Source organism: Corylus avellana, chromosome 11 (assembly GCF_965113065.1).
Source record: "Corylus avellana chromosome 11, dhCorAvel1.hap1.2, whole genome shotgun sequence".
NCBI lineage: Eukaryota > Viridiplantae > Streptophyta > Magnoliopsida > Fagales > Betulaceae > Corylus > Corylus avellana.
The window spans coordinates 17,920,732-17,940,326 of record NC_142500.1 but is presented as its reverse complement, the minus strand read 5'-3'; the positions used below and the strand labels follow the sequence as shown (position 1 = coordinate 17,940,326).

At 34.9% G+C, this 19,595-nt stretch overlaps 1 protein-coding gene and 2 long non-coding RNA genes across 3 annotated transcripts; all 3 read left to right on the top strand.

Annotated features, from left to right (window-relative positions):
- Positions 1–1,115: 1,115 nt before the first annotated feature.
- Positions 1,116–1,912, top strand: LOC132165844 (B3 domain-containing protein Os11g0156000-like). Its single transcript, XM_088511602.1, has 2 exons — positions 1,116–1,187; positions 1,460–1,912. The coding sequence occupies exons 1-2, from the start codon at positions 1,116–1,118 to the stop codon at positions 1,910–1,912; spliced, it is 525 nt and encodes a 174-aa protein (XP_088367728.1).
- A 628-nt stretch (positions 1,913–2,540) lies between these two features.
- On the top strand, positions 2,541–4,561 carry LOC132165429 (uncharacterized). Its single transcript, XR_015909413.1, has 2 exons — positions 2,541–2,657; positions 3,594–4,561. It is a non-coding gene; the product is annotated as an uncharacterized LOC132165429 (long non-coding RNA).
- An 8,901-nt stretch (positions 4,562–13,462) lies between these two features.
- LOC132166510 (uncharacterized) lies at positions 13,463–15,318 on the top strand. Its single transcript, XR_015909412.1, has 2 exons — positions 13,463–14,087; positions 14,214–15,318. It is a non-coding gene; the product is annotated as an uncharacterized LOC132166510 (long non-coding RNA).
- The last annotated feature ends 4,277 nt before the right edge of the window (positions 15,319–19,595 follow it).

Genomic DNA, 19,595 nt, shown 5'->3' with positions numbered 1-19,595 from the left:
TACAACCAACCGCACATAAAACATTTTAACATTCATAATCTTCTTTTCTATGATGTTTTCTCGGGAACTAAACAGAGGGTATAGTGCGAGGGAATGAATACCTTGGAGAGGGAAATTATTGAAGGTGTCGAAAGTGAAGGACTTGACGAACTCAATGAGTTGCTCTGTGACTCCGAATAGTTCCTCTTCTTCTTTTTGTTGTGGGTCTGGGTGTGATTGGTTTGGGAGATTTGGGTTTTTGGTCTTTGTGCTTGCGCTTGAAAGGCGGCGTCGGAGCCACGAGGACAAGTCCATGGGTTCTGCGCAGTTGCTCTTGTTTCGCAACTTTTGGATGATTCGAGTCGGAAAGTTCGTCGTATTCCGGCTGATTGATGGGGTGCCTTCCTGTGCGTTGGTGGCGGCGGTTGTTGGCGGAGTTAGTAAAGATTTTGGTTTATAGAGGGAATAATGTTATTCTTTGTTGCCACTTATCAAAATTATGTTACACCTGCCTTATAATTTAAACATTTCATTATATTCTTTAATATAATTAATAAAATAAATAATTAATTTAATAAATTTAAATATTGTTTAAAAAGTATTAATATAATTTGTAATTTACTTTTTCACGCTTAACATTAATTTATCTAATTTAAAAATATTAATAGAATTACTCCTTTGAACCATTTTTTTTTTTAATAGGTAAATCTCTTCTCATTTCATGAAAAATTCGTAGTAGGCTCTTACATCACAGACCATTATACTCTTAATAGTTAACTTTTAAACTTGATAAACCTCCAAAAACAAAAAAAAACAAAAAACAAAAAAATGGTACCATATGTTGAAGCCAAGCTTAAGATATAAAGTTTGTACAGCAGAATAGGCAGGGCTGTAATTTTTTATCCTCTGTCCCACATCATTTACTCAGAAAAAAGACCAAAGCTTTATAATAGCGCATAACGGCGATAGGGCTACCATCGTCATTCCCATATCTAAATTGAAAGTGACCAAAAGATTGGCTTCTATATATTTCCATGCACTGGGGTCACTTCCAATTTCCTGCACATATGGTCGAAATATGGTACCATTGACCATATGTGCAGGAAATTGAAAGTGACTGCACATATGGTCGAAATATGGTACCATATTTCGACCATATGTGCAGGAAATCGGAAATTGAAAGTGACTGCACATATGGTCGAAATATGGTACATGTGCAGGAAATTGAAAGTGACCCCAGTGCATGGAAATATATAACATATAGACTTTGAAGCCAATCTTTTACTCATAACCATTCAGTATTTAAACGGTCTTCAGTTTAGGGGTAAGATTTATGTGATTTGATGATGGCTTCATCAATTTTTTTTTGTTAAAACTGAGATAGATAGAATTTGTCAAACTTTTGTTTATAATGTGTTATTGATTGTTTTTGTGAATGATTTTACAACTTATTCTAAGCGTTTGTTTTTATTTTTAATAGGTGGCGAGCTCAAGTCTGAATTGGGGCATGGCAGCAATAGCAGGACATGCATGTCCGAATTGTATGTACCGGGACTACGAGCGTGAAGTGGTGTTTAAGAAAAGGTTGGCACCAAGTGACGTCCAAGGAAGAGGAGGCTATAAACTTTATATACCGAAGCCAGACGCTGCCAGATTCTGCTCCCTAGCAAACATTAATGGAAGTGGAGGGATCACTTTATATGACGTTGAAATGAAGCCCTGGCCAATGGGATTTCGTACAAGTACTGATGGAAGAGCTTATCTCGGCGCAGGGTGGATCAAGTTTGTTCGAAAGAAGCAGCTACGGGCAGGAGACACCGTTAGCTTTTATGAGGTCAGGTGCGGGCAGAGGACAAGATTTTTCATGATTGCAGTCTCTTACAAAGACCGTCTTCAGATTCTTGGAGCTCCAATTAATCAGACAACTGCTTAACACCCAGCCGACCTCCATGGATCGATCCTTGTCTATTTTGTTTTTATATTTTATATTTTGTTAGCAACGTGTTTGTTTGTTTGTCATATATATATATGGGGTTGGATAAGGGGTTTCCTTTCTTTTGACTGACTTGAAGAAAGGAAAAATCTCCGTGGGTGTTGTGTTCTATTTTTAGCATCAAGGGTGTCTCCTACTTTGTTTTTATTTTGTAAGCAACGTGTGTTTGTTTTTGTTTGTCATGGATCACATTTCTTGTATTGGACAAGGGGTTTCGATCCTTTAAAAGTACTATTGTAATAAAGTGATTGTTTTCAATTCAATTTTTTTTTACCCTTTTGTGATTTAAAAAATATTATAAGGATTCCCCAAAGATCTAAGGAAAAAGGAGAAAATGTGAAATCAGGATCATCAACAGACAACAAACGAGCAGAGGCAGAGGAGTTCGGTTTCGTGGGGTTGAGTGATTGAGTCCATCATAGTAAGGTGGCCTTCTTCAACCTGCAGGAGGTTAGTGGATGATCAAGAAGGCCCACGTATGGTATCCACCATGCATCGTGTTTTGTATATTTTTTGTAATAGAATAATTAAAACATCTCCTTTTGAAGTCAACCACAGAGCAGAGGGCTTTTCAAGTCCGCGCATGAGAAAGAGAGAGAGAGAGAACGCCCATGGTTTGGAGGGCTTCACTCTCGGATCGAAACAGAGCTTCGCCGATCACAATATTCCAGCTTCGCCCTCGGAGGTACTGATAGCTCCTTTTCTGTTTCCGTTGGCTCTCGCCTTGATGTGAAATAATTGTAGTTGAAGATGGTCTATTTTATGAATTTTTCATGGAGAGTGTGATTAACTTTCATTTTTGTGATTTGGGGAGAAAATTTTAATGAAGTTCAGGTAATAATTATGTGCTAGCTGTCCAAGTTTAATGTGTAATTCCAACCCTTTTTTTTTTTTTTTTTTTTGGGAGCTAGTTCATTTGATATGAGGGGAGGGATATTTATATGTCAATTGATTGGCTTCGGAGAAAAAGAAAAGGCTAACATAGACGACGGTGGTGGGATTCTTCTGGGTATTGGATAGTTGTATATGTGCAGGACTGGCCAGGATCGGAGGTAATTCGTGAAAGAGAGACAATTTGTAACAATCTAACCTCTTTTTCCCTTTTCAAAGGACTAGCTGTTAATTAGAACAATCATAAGCATCTTCATGCTACTCATGGTTCCAGTGACAAATATTCTGTCTTCAAACATTGAGATTTCTAAGATCTTCTTCTATATATGTGCGTTCCATGACCATATATATATATATATATATATATATATATATATATATATATATATATAATTCTGCATATAGTACTTGTAAAAATTTACCTAAAGATATATGGCCTATCGCCAATATATAAGAGTTGCAGTTTTTAGTTAAATTGCATCTTATGAAGCATAATTTCTTATGTTGCATGCTGCTAGATGCAGTGTAATTACTAATAATCTTGCTAGCTTGCATATTATTTCAGTTCCCCTTATTCCTTGTACTTCCATATTTGTACTTGACCAGGAACGGACCAACGTGTGATCTTGGGGGTCTTCGGCAACTCAAGAATTTTGCAATTCCCATAAACATACTAATCTTATATAGCATTGCCCCAGTCTGTTAATTTTTCACCTCCAAATGGTTTCAGTTGATTTGCCAAATATTTACACTGCACAAGGGTCAAGAGTACAAGCTGGGCACTCATCTGGGTAGTTCAAACTTGAAAGTCCTTTGATTCCCCATATGAATCGGTCAGTTTTTCTGTTTTGTCATCTAAGACGTTGAGTTTCTCTGGTTTTTTTATCTGGGTCTTTGCTATTTTCTCGATTTCAGCAGCTTTAATTTTGGCATTGAAATTGAGGGCTTTCAGCTATTTTGATTCAATCAGTGAGGGGAAGTTGATTGATTTTGCTCATATATCTGCAATAAAGGTATTGGGTTGGGTTTGGTTTGTTTTGTTTCCTGGATTCCTTCATTAGGATTTTCTAGTGTTTGGGTGGTGAATTCTGGCAGGGTTTGGATTTTTTGTTCTGCTCTTGTGGCTCTAGATGTGTTGTGGCTGATCTTCTGTAAGAGTAGAAATTGGTGCTGCAGTTGAGGGTTTTAATCCAGTGGATGTCGTGATTTTCTTTTTCTCTTTGGATGAATGAGTAAAGTTTTGGAGGAATTGTATTAGTTGTTTTTGTCATGATTTTTGGATTCTAACTCTTCTGTAAAGAGCTTGTGAGGCTTTGTTGCGGAAGAGAATTGGGGTTTCTACTCCCCGGGAATTGGGAAAGAAAACTTGCATTGTAAATGATGTTTTATCCTCGACTTCAAGGAGCTTCAAAACAATCTTGTAGTCTTCTTGCTGGCACCTGTGGGAAAAATGCTGGAGATAAATCTTTAAGAAGGATGCTGTAGAGGATAAGCCGAGCTGCTGAGATACCTCTTTTTTCAGAGTTGGTATCTTCTGGACGTTTGGAGGTGCGATATTCTATTTTTGGTTGCAACTTTTCTGTACTGAGTATCAGATTGGAAATGTGTTGCATGCAACTTTTTAAAGATAGATTTTATAGGCATGTAATTTTGTATACATTTATGGCTTATGACTTATTATAAAATCAAGTTTAAGAATTGTATGTTTTTATTTTATATATACACGTGCACATAGAGAAATTATATGTATATATGTATTTATTTATTTGCGTAAAAAACCCTAGTTCTGCTCAACTGTTGCATTTATTATTGTTTCATAATTAGTTAATGCCATTGGTTTACTTGAACAAGCTTTGCAACAGCAAAAGAAATAAACTTCTCTAAAGGTTTGTGTTACTTGCTTAATTGCTCAAGCACGGAATTAAATAGATTAAAGGTTAGTTTAAAGAACTCTAATACCTCTCAAACAACTACAAGAGTTGAACCAACCACCTTATACGAGAGTTGAACCAACTACCACATTGTTGTGCTTGGACGTTTAATAGAAATTGGATTCGCTTATGTGCTTTCCACAGCACCTGGAGGCAGAATTCCATCCTCCTCTGCCATGAATTAAGACACAGTAGAAAATGGAGCCATAAATTTTTTTTTTTTTTTTTTTTTTTTTAAAAAGTATAGTAAACAAACAAGTACTATAAATTATATCCCACTGATTTGCTAATGTTTAAAATACACACCAACTGCCTTGTCAGTTGTCATGAAATGTTTCATGAATTGCAGAATGGGTCTCACCCTTCCTTAGCGTGAAGGAATAGAATCGTCGGTTAATTCTCGTTTCCACGTGTCAGTTAATTTTCGTTTCCATGTGTTTGACTCTTCTATATTAGTGTTATGTACTTCCTACCGTTATATTTAGGGAATGTAACTATTGACTCTATGAGTCATAGACAGTGAGAAATGAACTAATTTTAGAGTGGATAAATATATATATGGTATAATATTAAAAAACTAATATTTCCTTCGTAAACCATATAGGGAAATACTTTTTTTTTTTTTTTTTGTGTGTGTGTGTGTGTATTTTGGGAAATACTTAATCTTTAAGCTAGCCGGCCGGGATGTTCGTATGAGTTGAAACATGCAAGGGAAGAATTTATAGTGATTTTATTAAATGATATTTATTCATTAAAAAAAAAAACATGGGAAGATATGGCGTGGGAAAATTAAGAATAGATCCCACTTACAATTAATATAAAAGGGTTACCATCTATTTAATGAGGGGTAAGTTAAACATGCATCTGAATGCAATTGGTTTGAAGAACCAACTGTTGGCATATATATATAACAATCTATTAGAATTTCTTTTTGGTCATCACTTTTATAGGAAAAATGTTACAAAATCATTTATAAATTGAGGCGAAGATTTTTATAGGAAAAATGTTATATTTTTTCAATTTGTCTTTTGTAAAAATATATGATGAAACATGGTATTTTTATAGATGTGGTTCTCGAATTTGATCTCTTTTGTTAGGATGGTAATCAGAAATGAAAAAAAAAATTATATTTAGTCATTAGGTTTTCATTTGATTTGAATTTATTACTTAATTTCCTATTTCAATAACAAGTTTTTGCCCGAATTTTAAATAGATTTTTATGTTACTTTGTTGTCAAAATTAATAGTTTGCCACCAGCAGTGAGAGTATTTGTTGCAACGAACCTTTAATATAATAGAGATTATAGAATCTTAAAAGTCCATTTATAGGACATTCAAACCCAACAAGCAATTCTCTTTGATTATAAGTAGAAAACGCCTGGCAAAAAATATATACTACATTGTTGTCAAAGAAAAACACATTACTATAATAACAGTTATTAACAACAAAGCAAAACTAGGTGGTAAATAAACTTCGACATTGCGAATATCACATAAACTATAAATTCCTTTAAACCCAATCCGAAGAATAGAAATCAACCTTAACTTTTGTGATCACAAGAAGAGCATGCCGCTCTTGCCATTCGGAAAGATCCGTCCGGACATTGCCTGAAGTTGATGGGATTACATCACCACAAGCAGCTCCCTCATCATCTGCACCAACCTCAATGAAATTTGCATGTTCTTTAGATTATATTACAGACAATGAGAACCTTTCTATATAGACTATAGGCTAGAATCGCAACAGTCCTTGAAATTCTTTTTAACTTCAAATGGGATGGGAGATAGAATGGAGTATGAATTCGAACTCAGTATCACCGGCTCTAATATTATGATAAATTATCAATTATCCTAAAAGTCTAAGCTAATGAGAAATAATGAACTTAATCTCTTTACCATTATTCTAACAAATTCCAAAGAAACCACATAGAGAAATGAAAAAGTGAAACTCTTATGCAAATATAGTACATTGAGTAGAAATGCAAGTTTTGTTTTCTTTCCCTCTAATTTTCGAGCAACCAAATACTGCATAACAAAAACTAGATTCAAATAAAAATGTACACGTTTGGTTGCTGATAAAAATATAGGAAGAGACAAAATAACTACAAAATTTGCAACCTTGAATTTTTTTTTGTTTTAATCAAAAGAAAGAAAGAAATGAACCTAAATCCACTTCTTAGCTTAATTAAAGAGAGTTGTTCATTAACTTATAAAACCAACCGCACATAAAACATTGTAACATTCATAATCTTCTTTTCTATGATGTTTTTTCGGGAACCAAACAGAGGGTATAGTGCGAGGGAATGAATACCTTGGAGAGAGAAATTATTGAAGGTGTCAAAAGTGAAGGACTTGACGAACTCAATGAGTTGCTCTGTGACTCCGAATAGTTCCTCTTCTTCTTGTTTTTGTGGGTCTGGGTATGATTGGTTTGGGAGATTTGCGTTTTTGGTCTTTGTGCTTGCGCTTGAAAGGCCGCATCGGAACCACGAGGACAAGTCCATGGGTTCTGCGCCTTTGCTCTTTGTTTCGCAACTTTTGGATGATTCGAGTCGGGAAGTTCGTCGTATTCCAGCTGATTGATGGGGTGCCTTCCTCTGCGTTGGTGGTGGTGGTTGTTGGCGGAGTTTAGTAAAGATTTTGGTTTATAGAGGGAATAATGTTATGCTTTGATGCCACTTATCAAAATTATGTTACACCTGACTTATAATTTAAACATTTAATTATACTCTTTAATATAATTAATAAAATAAATAAATAATTTAATAAATTTAATTATTGTTTAAAAAGTATTAATATTATTTGTAATTTACTTTTTCACACTTAACATTAATTTATCAAATTTTTTTGGACGAGTTTTCATATTTTGGAATCGCTACATTATTTTTTATTATTATTAACAGTGTTGAATATATCTTTTTCAACATGCAATATCTTCTAAAATGATGTATTACAACTAATTAAAATGTTCTTTGAACAAAGTAATGCTACAAGTTTTTCTTGAGTCATTTCAATAATGATATGGTTATTAAAATCACCATTGAGCTTGTGATTGATCATTATTTGATTTTGATCAAATGATGATTTTGATAGCCACATCATTCTTGGAGAGACTAAAAAGGAACACAAGAGAAACTTCTAAAATTATTCCTTTAAACTTTTTTTTTAAATAGGTAAATCTCTTCTCATTCCATAAAAGATTCAGAGCATAAAATTCAGACCATTATGCTCTTAAAAACATCGGCAAAAGCTATGTGGTTATAAAGTCGTAGATACATCGAAAAGTCTAACAATCAAATCGTATCCATGACCTCTGATCTCACCCATGTACAAACTTCATTTTTTGGCATAGATCTGCTTCTGGCATACTAGATCTAAAACATGAGTAGATTATATCCCTTCAACAAAAGTTTTGATGGGGTCAAGTGTCATAGTTGGTAGTTCATGGGGGAAAGTATCAAGGCGCTGTAGGTTTTGAAGGCAAAAGGTAATTACTCCCAAAACAAAAAACCAAAACCGCAACAGCAAGCTCACATAAAAGCGCATGAGATTTATGCGATCCACGCTCCGACACATTCGAACCACAACCGTTGCGTGCCAACTGGAGGGAAAACGTATGTTGTCTACAGGACTCGTTAGCGCCAGGGAAGAAGGTGTAATGGCACATATAGGACTTGGACCGGCGGCGTAGATCTACTTTGGAAAAAGCCGATTTAAGAACCCTTGCAGAAACCGACATAGCCAAAAGATGGGGGAGGAAAACGAACGGCGAGGTGGAGTAGACAGCCAAAGTGGTGGAGGAGGTTGGGCATTGCTGCTGCAGGAGTTTAAACAAGATCTAAAACAAAAACAAGGAAAAAGGGGAAGGGAGGAAGGATGGAAGAAAAACATCTTTCCTCCCTTTTGGATCGCACTGGAAGGGGCTAGAGTTTGCTCCTTTGAACCATATTAGATTAAGACAATGTTATATTTTTTCAATTTGTCTTTTGTAAAATCTAATGATGAAAGAAGGTCTATAAAATCTTGGAATTTGATCTCTAGTAGTAGGAGCATGTAAAAATTGATTTATAGATAGCACAAGCGTGGAATATTGCAAAGCCCCAAGGCCCCCAACAATATGACAAGACAAAGAAGGATTTGAAATGGGATCTCCATCTAACTTCGATAATTTCACAGAGAGGCAAATGGCTTGGCACCAACCTTTTTGATATGTGAAGGAGATCAAGAAGTAAGATAAAGAACTGAGATCTTTCATTGCAAAGTCCTGCTGCAATTTCCCAAATAGTGTTGATATAGCTGAAATATGAGTGCATGTCACTATTAATTATATCAACCACATAAATTAACACAAACAAATGAATATAATGTTGATGAAACACAAACAAGGATGTATGTACAGAAGAACCAATAAAGCCATGATCAAGTAAGGCCTGAGACAACCAATAAACCAAATTCTAGAAATTTGCTTTACACCAATGATGCCTTTATGGAGTACAAATCAAGACATGAGGAATTCACAAAGCCATGTGGCTGCTCCATAAAGACTTCCACATCCAAGTAATCATGCAGGAAAAACATCAAATTACTTTATAGGCCAATCAAAATGAACTGCAAGTACCAACACGAATAAGATGTTAGCAGGTTTTATCATGGGGCTAAAAGTTTATGAAGAACCCACACCATCCAGTTGATCAAAATCAAGACATAAGGAATCCACAAAGCCTGGTGATTGCTCCATAAAGACTTCCACATCCAAGTAACCATGCATTTTGGCTTGTTGTTGGCTCTGGCTCATAGTCGATCCTTTTTGAATTTTGGCCCGTAGTTGGCCCCTTTTGAATTTTGGCTCGTTGCCGGCCCTTCTACATTCACCAACCACTTGCCACCGCCGACCAGCCTCTGTTCATCGATCTAGCAGTGTTCGTCATCAGTCTTCACCATTAGCCTCAACCATTGTCTATGACCCGTTCCCAACCTTCGCTGCCACCATCATTATCCTTGTTTTTTATTTCAAACTCGCGGTTTTAGAATCTTTCACCTTGAGTTTGAGGAGATCGAGATGTTAGAATATATGAAAAATATACAATATTTTTCGTATATTCAATTTTAAGTTGATATCAAATATTCTCTATTTAAAAGTTGATTGTAATCAAATGTTAAAATTGTAATCAAATCAAGACCATACTTGTATTTATTCACTACCCTATAATTAGAGACCTTTGTATTGTAAACAAAATAAGTTAATGAGCGTAATGTAGCCCTAAGAGCTATTCCAAGTGGTGGACGTAATGTCTAACACTGAACTACCCATAAATTTTTTATATTATTTTTTTCTATATTGATTCCGCTATTATTTATATAATTTAGTTTTTCCCATAAACTTCAACACGTCATCCGATCCTCCTCATTATTTCAAACACATGTTATGATTGTTCCATAAAATGACATGTCAAATAGTCAAACATTACATGGCCAGACTAATTTCATAGAATGACAGTGACTGGTTCCATGTTATGTACGCATGCAACAATGTGTTAGAATTTATTGTTGGTCACCATTTTTATACTTTCATTTTCATTGTATTCCACAAATTCTTTCACGAATTTTTTTTCTTCTTACATATATGTAATAGTTAACTTTTAAACTTGGTGAACCTCCAAAAAAAAGGTTCTATATGTTGAAGCCAAGCTTAAGATATAAAGTTTGTCCCAACAGAGTAGGCCCTCAGTTTGAAAGGTTAGGATAGGGCTGTAATTTTTTATCCGCAGTCCCACATCATTTTACTCAGAAACAAGACCAAAGCTTTATAATAGCGCGTAGCGGCGATAGTGCTATCATCGTTATTTGACGAAAATTCTAGAGCGAAAGTGACCCAGAGGAAAGTGAAGGACCAAGGGTCTTGGGTCCTAACCCTTGGGAAAGTGAAGGGCCCACTAGTGGGCAGCAGGACACTAGTGGGCACCAGGACTCCCCTTGGGAAAGTGAGGGGCCCACTAGTGGGCTTGGGAAAGTGAAGGGCCCACTAGTGGGCACCAAGACTCCCCTTGGGAAAGTGAAGGGCCAACCAGGACTCCCCTTGGGAAAGTGAGGGGCCCACTAGTGGGCACCAGGACTCCCCTTGAGAAAGTGATGGGCCCATCACTTTCTAGCTATTAAAAACAAAACTTTTGTTTCCTATAATTTGTCAAATTGGAGGAAAAACAGCAAAACTAGCAAACTCAACCCTTCAATTGTTGTACCCACCCATTTCAGGGTTCAGGGTTCTTCAAACTCAACCCTTCAATTGTTGTACCCACCCATTTCAGGGTTCTTCAAACCCTAATTGTTGATTGTTGTACCAACCAGCATATGTGGGTTCTTCAAACTCAACCCTTCAATTGTCTTTTCCTCTGGGGGGTGTATATATATACATATCGGTGGACTCCCGAAGACAATTCAAACTCAAATCAATTGTCTTTTCCTCTGGGGGTGTATATATATACATATCGGTGGACTCCCGAAGACCCATACTAATAACCATTCAATATTTAGGGGTAAGATTTATTGATTTGATGGCTTCATCAATTTTTTTTTTTGTTGTTAAAACTGAGATAGATAGAATTTGTCAAACTTTTGTTTATAATGTGTTATTGATTGTTTTTGTGAATGATTTTACAACTTATTCTAAGCGTTTGTTTTTGTAAATGATTTCAGAACTTATTCTAAGCGTTTGTTTTAATTTTTAATAGTTTGCTGTTTTTCCTCCAATTTGACAATTATAGGCGAACTCAAAGTTTGAATTGGGGCATGGCAGCAACAGCAGGAGATGCATATTCAGCCTCCAATGGGATTTATCCTGCATGGCCTCCTCCATGTGAAGATCATGAAAGCACAAAAGTATGTCCGAAATGTATGTTCAGGGACTACGAGCGTGAAGTGGTGTTTAAGAAGACGTTGTCACCAAGTGACGTCCAAGGAAGAGGAGGCTATAGGCTTTATATACCGAAGCCACATGCAGCCAGATTCTGCTCCCCAGCAAACATTAATGGAAGTGAAGTGATCACTTTCTGTGACGTTCAAATGGAGTCCTGGCCAATGGGTTTCCGTACACGTACTGATGGAAGAGCTTATCTCGGCGCAGGGTGGATCGAGTTTGCTCGAGAGAAGCAGCTACGGGCAGGAGACACCCTTATCTTTTATGAGGTCAGGTGTGGGCAGAGGACAAGATTTTTCATGATTGCAGTCTCTTACAAAGACCGTCTTCAGATTCTTGGAGCTCCAATTAATTAGACAACTGCTTAACACCCAGCCGGCCTCCATGGATCGATCCTTGTCTAATTTGTTTTTATATTTTGTTTGCAACGTGTCTTTGTTTGTCATGGGGTTGAAGAAAGGAAAAGTCTCCGTAGGTGTTTGTTCTGTTTTTAGCTTCAAGGGTGCACGCGAAAAGTCTTGCTAAAGACCTACTTTGTTTTTATTTTGTAAGCAATGTGTGTTTTAAGTGTTTTTGTTTGTCATGAGTATCATTTCTTGTGTTGGACAAGGGGTTTCCTTTAATAGTAATGTAATAAATTGATTGTTTTTACAATCCCACAATCCCATCTATCCTATTCCACCTCCACATTTCGATTCAATTTTTCTTACGAGTTTGTGATTTCTTTTCAATTCATAGAGATCATCAGATGCTCCTTCCAGTCAATAGTTATTTCAGTTGGGAGATTCGTAATCTCACGATTTAAAGGTATTATTGAAAAAATACATCAAATTATAATGATCCCCACACATGGAGGAGGTTAGCGGACGATGAAGAAGGCCCACCGCCCACGTATGGTACCCCACCAAAAGAAACGATATTCTGACATCTGTAACCATGCACCTCGTTTTGTATATTTTAGCTCAACATGCAGGACTTTAATTTGTAATAGGATAAATCATCTCCTTTTGAAGTCAACCACACAGAGCTTTTCAAGTCCACGCATGAGAGAGAGAGAGAGAGGGAAAGAACGCCCATGGATCGGAGAGCTTCACTGTCGGATCGAAACAGAGGTTCGCCGATCACAATAATCCCGCTTCGCCGTCGGAGGTATGTAATATGTATAGGAGGATAGCTCCTTTTCTGTTTCCAGCTTCGCTCTCGCCTCGTGCAATTTTTTTCACCTCTTTGCTGGTTGCTGTGAAATAATTGTAGTTGAAGATTGTCTATTTTATGAATTTTAATTTATGCTTTCTTCTAATATACACGGCACTGCATCTTTCATGGAGACCACGATTAATTTCATGTTTGTGATTGGGGAAGAAAATTTTGATGAAGTTGAGGTAAATATGTGCTGCATGTCCAAGTTATAATAATGTGTAATTCGAACCCTTTTTTTTTTTTTTTTTTGGAGCTAGTTCATTTGATATTAAGGGATATTTATATGTCAATTGATTGGCTTTGAAAAAAAAAAACAGAAAGAAAAAAGAAAAGGCTAAGATAGACGACAGTGGTGGAATATTTCTTCTGTGTATTGGATGGATGGTTGGTTGTTGTGCCCTTTGCTTAATTATTTTTAGAGGGACAATTTTGTCATTTTACATTTTTTTTTTTTTTTTTGACAAAAATGCCCCTAAAAATAAATAAATGGATCCCTCGTGTCATTTGAAATGGAGAGAATACCTGTTCGGTTGTGTGGGTAGTGTTGATTGGATATGTTTGTGTCTATTTTGACGTTGACCAAGTAGATTGAGAGTGCAGGAGTGGCCGGGATTGGAGGTTATTCGTGAAAGAGAGAAACAAATTGTAACAATCTAACCTCTTTTTCCCTTTTGAAAGGATTAGCTGTTAATTATACTAATCAGAAGCATCTTCATGGACAAATATTCTGTGTCTTCAAACATTGAGATTTCTAAGATCTTCTTGTAAATGTTTCTATGTGGGTTCCCCACCTTTTTTTTTTCCTATCTAATTCTGCAGATGGTACTTTTAGCAATTTACCTAAAGATATATGGTGACGTGTGGTTGACGATCGAAAAGAAAGAAAGCCTATCACCAATAAGAGTTGCAGGTTGCTTATGAATTAAGCAGAAATTCTTACGTTGCATGTTGCTAGATGCAGTGTACTTACATATTTGTACTTGACCAGGGGCGGACCTACGTGTGGTCTTGGGGTTCTTTGGCAACCCAAGAATTTTTACAAATTCCCATAAATATACTAATCTTCTATAGCATTGCCCCAGTCTATGTTAATTTTTGGTTTCAGTTGATTTGCCCAATATTTACACTGCACAAGCTGGGGACTCACTTGGGTTGTCGATATTTCTTGATTTCCTCATCTGGTTAGTTGAAAGTCATTTGATTCCCCATATCAATCTGTTAGTTCTTCTGTTTTGTCATCAGAGGCATGCAGTGAGTTTAATTCCCTTGTTTTTTCATCTGGGTCTTGGCTATTTTCTCGATTTCAGCAGCTTTTGACATTGAAATTGAGGGCTTTCTGCGGTTTTGATTCAACCAGTGAGGGGAAGTTGATTGCTTTTGCTCATATATCTGTAATAAAGGTATAGGGTTTGGTTTGGTTTGGTTCCTGGATTCCATCATTTGGATTTTCTAGTGTTTGGATGGTGAATTCTGGCAGGATTTGGATTTTTCTGGTTAGATTGTTTGTTCTGCTTGTGGCTCTAGATGTGTTGTGGTTGATCTTCTCTAGAGTGGAAATTGGTGCTTGCAGATGAGGGTTTTGAAAGAATTCATAATGCAAAAACAATAAAGCGAAAATAATAAGATAGTGATACAGAGATATATGTGGTTCGATCTATGACTTACATCCACAAGATCAAGCCCTAAAGCTGCATTAAGCTCTTATTTTTCTAAGTAATATTTACAATATAACATGTTCCTATTTTAGGATAATCATATTGGATATAAATAGATTTTTACTCTAGTTAGGTGCTAGTCTTTAATTATTCAACTAAAACTCAGTAATAGTCTTCAAGTGTGACTTAGTGATATTCTTCAACTGTAAGTCAGTAATAGTCTTATACTGTAACTATTATTCTTAAACTCCATGGTATACTCTAACCGGTTTTAATTTTCTTTTTTTCTTTGGATGAATGAGTAAAGTTTTGGAGGAATTGTATCAGTTGTTTTGGTCATGATTTTTGGATTCTAACTCTTCTGTAAAGAGCTTGTGAGGCTTTGTTGCATAAGAGAATTGGGGTTTCTACTCCCCGGTAAGGAAAGCTTGCATTGTAAATGATGTTTTATCCTCAGCTTCAAAGAGCTTCAAAACAATCTTGTAGTCTTCTTGCTGTCACCTGCGGGGGAAAACGCCGGAGATAAACAATCTATAATTGAGAAGAATGCTGTTTGGAGGTGCAATATTCCATTTTTGGTTGCAACTTTTCTGTACTGAGTATCAGATTGGAAATGTGTCGCATGCAACTTTTTAAGATAGATTTTATAGGCATGTAATTTTTTATACATTTATGGCTTATGACTTATTATAAAATAAAGTTTAAGAATTGTTTGTTTTTATTTTATATATGCACCTGCGTGCACATAGAGAAACTATATCTATTTATGTATTTCTTTATTTACTTAAGATACTCGGATCCTCTCCGATTGATTTTAATTGGAGAGGAGTCCTCTTTAAATGGAGGGCAAAATTGTCAAACAAAATATGAAAAGATATGAAGAAGATCGATTTCTCTCCCATTGAAATCAACAAGAGATGATTCGTTTCCACACGTGAAGGGGATGTTAAAATATTGATTAAATAATTAAATGATTAAGCTCATATATCTTTTTAAATAAGTTTAAACGTTTAAGATAAGTGTTGATTTAATAGCTATACGACGAGCATACAATTAAGATAACATGACTGCAAAAATTAACTCTTTACATAAAGAGAGTGATGTGTACCCAACGAAAAGAAAGAAAGCCTATGCAAATTTGAGAGGTTTAGAGCATTCACATTTACCTCAACAAATTAGCTTTTTGGCTATTTTAACTAGCAATGTAAAACAAAAAATCTCCACATCTGGCTCAATAAAATGACTAAGAATTTGTTGAGCTGCTATATTGCTCAGCTGAACACTATAGCTCAACAAATCTTTATTTATATTAATAATAAAAGTAAACTTACTCTTTTTTCTTTGAGAATATGAAAAGTAGATAAATAAATAATATTTTAAATAGAAAAGTGAAAGTGAATAGTTAAAATATTGAGTCAGATGTAAGTGATCTGAAAAAGTAAATGGTTAAAATAAAAAAAATGTTTTTTTTTCTTTTTTTTTTTTTTTTAATCTAAATTTTTGCTAAATCTTTGTTGAGCATCTCATGTAACCAACTTTTGTTATGATTTCAAACGGTCTTATTTTCTTATTTTATTATTCTTTCTCTTAGCACACAAATTTTTTTTTTCCTCTTCTTTCTCTTTCTCTCCCACTTTCTCTTCTTCTCTCCATTTTTTAGCTTCACTGGAGTGGACGACGCCGGTGAGGCCTGGGCGTTGAGCACCCTCTCAGAACCACATCAACCTCATCATCAAAACCGCACCTCCACCAAGCCATGGCCCATGGGTACCGTTCACCATGAACATGAAAATGGAGTTCAAGAGAGATGAAGGCTTGGCTTTGTAGCCCATATCTCCAACCCACCACTCCAAGAGAGACGAGAGATGGTCTAATCTAATTTTGATCCCCCCATTTTGTGGTCCGATCTGATTTCCAGGTGCTGATTTGTTAGTTTAATTTGGTTTTGCCAAGAGAGAAGAGAAAAAGAGGGGAGATTTGATTTACAGTTGTTGATGGTTTTGCTGAGGGAGAGAGCGAAGGATGAGAGAGGGGGAAGATCTTCCCTGGTTTGCTGAGAGAGAGACCAGAGATATTTTCCCTGGTTTGCTGGTTTGCCGAGAGAGACAGAGAGAAGTGGGAAAAAATAATAAAAAATGGTTTAAAAAATAATATTTAAATAAAATAGAACCTATAATAGACGCTAGAGTTCATTGCAAAAAGGAGGATGCTAAACTAAAAAAATTGATTTTGTGAGGCTAAAATAGCCATCAACTGCTAAGAGATGCTCTAAGAGCCATGTTGATTCCCCCCTCTGTTGATAATATATAAATTTTTTTGGGTAATTACTTTTTTTAATTAACTACCATTTTTCATCAATATGGTCCCATGAACTGACACTCTCATCACCCGACTATCTCAAAGTACAATTTACTAACCAAAACCCCCATTCCTTTAGTCTACCTCGTTAAAAAGTTTAAAATGGCGCAAATACCCTAAGTTTAGAAACAAAGCTTAAAATTAAACAAATTATAAAAATTAAAATTAAAACTTAAGAATTAAGAATTAAATAAAAACTTAAACTTTAATTTTTTTATTTAGTTTTAAATTTTTTTTATTTTTTTATTTGAGGGTATTTCTGTCCTTTAACAAGACTTAATGTCTAAAAATACAATATTACCTCCAATTTAACGAGATTCCCTAACGGCGAAGAGTTTTAGTAAGTAAACGATAGCTTGAGGTAGCTAGGTAGTGAGAGTGTTAGTTCATGGGGCATTCTTCCAAATTTCCAATTTGTCTTTGATTTTATGTTATCCTCAATGTTATGAAAAGGTAGACCGAAGAAAATGTGATAGTTCTTCACATTATTCATTCATTTACATCTTATATAACTTTTATATAACTAATTCTTGAAAAATTAAAAGACACAACATTTTCAATTTACTTAATAATATATGAGAATATGAAATAAAAAAACTCAAATAAATATTATTAAAATTAAATTTATTATTCTAATAGATATGGTGGCTGATCCAATAAAAAGCATTGAAGTTAGGGAGGATTTGTGCCATCATTGTATTCTACAAATTCTTTCACGAATTTATTTTTTTCTTACATTTATCTGATAGTTAGCTTTTGAAATTGATGCACCAACAAAAATTAAGGAAAAAAGAAGAAGAAGAAAGACAAAAAAAACAAAAACAAAAACAAAAACATGTACTATATGTTCAAGCTTGGGGCTGAACTTGTCCATGAACATTTTAAAATAAACAAATCAAGAATATATATAGTGTAATTGGAGTGGCTGGATCGGGGTTGAACTTTAGGGTTTGGGTTTTAACTTTGTCCATGAACTTTTTAAGATTATAAAAATTAAGAAACAATCAAGAGTATAGTATATTCAACCCCGACTTAGCCATTTCAATAACTATATATATATATATTTTTTTGCTTTCTCAATTACTATATTCTTGATTGTTTATTTTTTATAATCTTAAAAACTTCAGGGACAAAGTTCATCCCCAACCCTAAAGTTCAATCCTGACTCAGCTGAATTGGGGTTGAACTTTAGAATATACTTTAGGGTTAATAACTTTTTTGGTATCTTGGTTTATACTTTTTTATTTTTTTTCTCTTAGGTTTTAAAACGTGACAAATATGGTATCTCACCTGTGGTAAAGAAAAAATCAATACATCTGTTAGTTCCATCAGTCCCAATTAACGTTTGATTGGACTTTGGAAATTTGGGAAATTTTTTATTATTTTTAAATTTTAGGACACGTGGCGTATTATGGGAGTGACATGTGGAAATTATGATAATTGGGACTCACGGAACTAATGGAGGTATTGATTTTGTCTTTTCCCATAGGTGAAGTACCAGCTTTGTCACATTTTAAAATTTAGGGAAAAAAAAAAAAAAACTGTAAACCGAGGTACCAAAAAAGTTATTAACGATATACTTTATTCTTGATTGTTTCTTTTTATAACCTTAAAAAGTAAATGGACAAAGTTAAACCCTAAACCCTAAAGTTCAACCCCAACTCAGCCATTCCAATTATACTTTATTCTTGATTGTTTCTTTTTATAATATTAAAAAGTTCATGGACAAAGTTAAACCCCAATCCCTAGAGTTCAACCCCAACTGATCAGCCATTCCCATTATACTTTATTCTTGATTGTTTCTTTTTATAATATTAAAAAGTTCATGAACAAAGTTCAACCCCAGCTCAGGCATTCCAATTATATTGTATTCTTGATTGTTTCTTTTTATAATTTTAAAAGAGGATTGCTAGGTTTACAATCAAATTTTACAAAATTTTTTTTTACAAATTGATGTGTTACAACATGCACTACAAAAATGGTGTGAATTTTTGACTAGGAGTTTTTAACGTGTCAGTGGTATTGACACGTCAAAAACTCATTTTGACGTGGGGCTTTTGACCTTTTTCAACGGTTAAAAGGGGAGGTGCCAAAATTCCAGATTTTTGACGTGTCTACAGTGTCATGTCAAAAGTTTTTGACGTTTAAACATAGGCATGTCAAAAAAAAAATTTTAGCGTGCTAAGACTGAAACGTCAAAAACTTATACAGTATTTTTTGATGTGTCTCGCCATTTGACACGTCAAAATATATATATATATATATATATATATATATATATATTGAAATAATTCCTGATTACAATATTCCAATCATATGATTAGATATGAGATAAATTCAAATTTTGAGAAGCCCAGTCATATTGTGCCACATCAATTTGTAAAAGTTTTTTGGTAAAATGTGTTTGTAAGCCTATCATTTTCCATCTTTAAAAAGTTCATGGACGAAGTTAAACCCAACTCAGCCACTCCAATTATACTATATTCTTGAATCAGCAAAGACCGTAAAGCAGCAGCATTGGCGCACACTTCGCAATAAACTATTTTCTTTTGGTGACCCAAATTGTCACATCAGCTTAGATTGTTATATATATATATATACCCCTATGCTTAATCATTCAATTAAACGGTGTTCAGTTTAGGGGTAAGATTTATATGATATGATGGTGTATAAGAT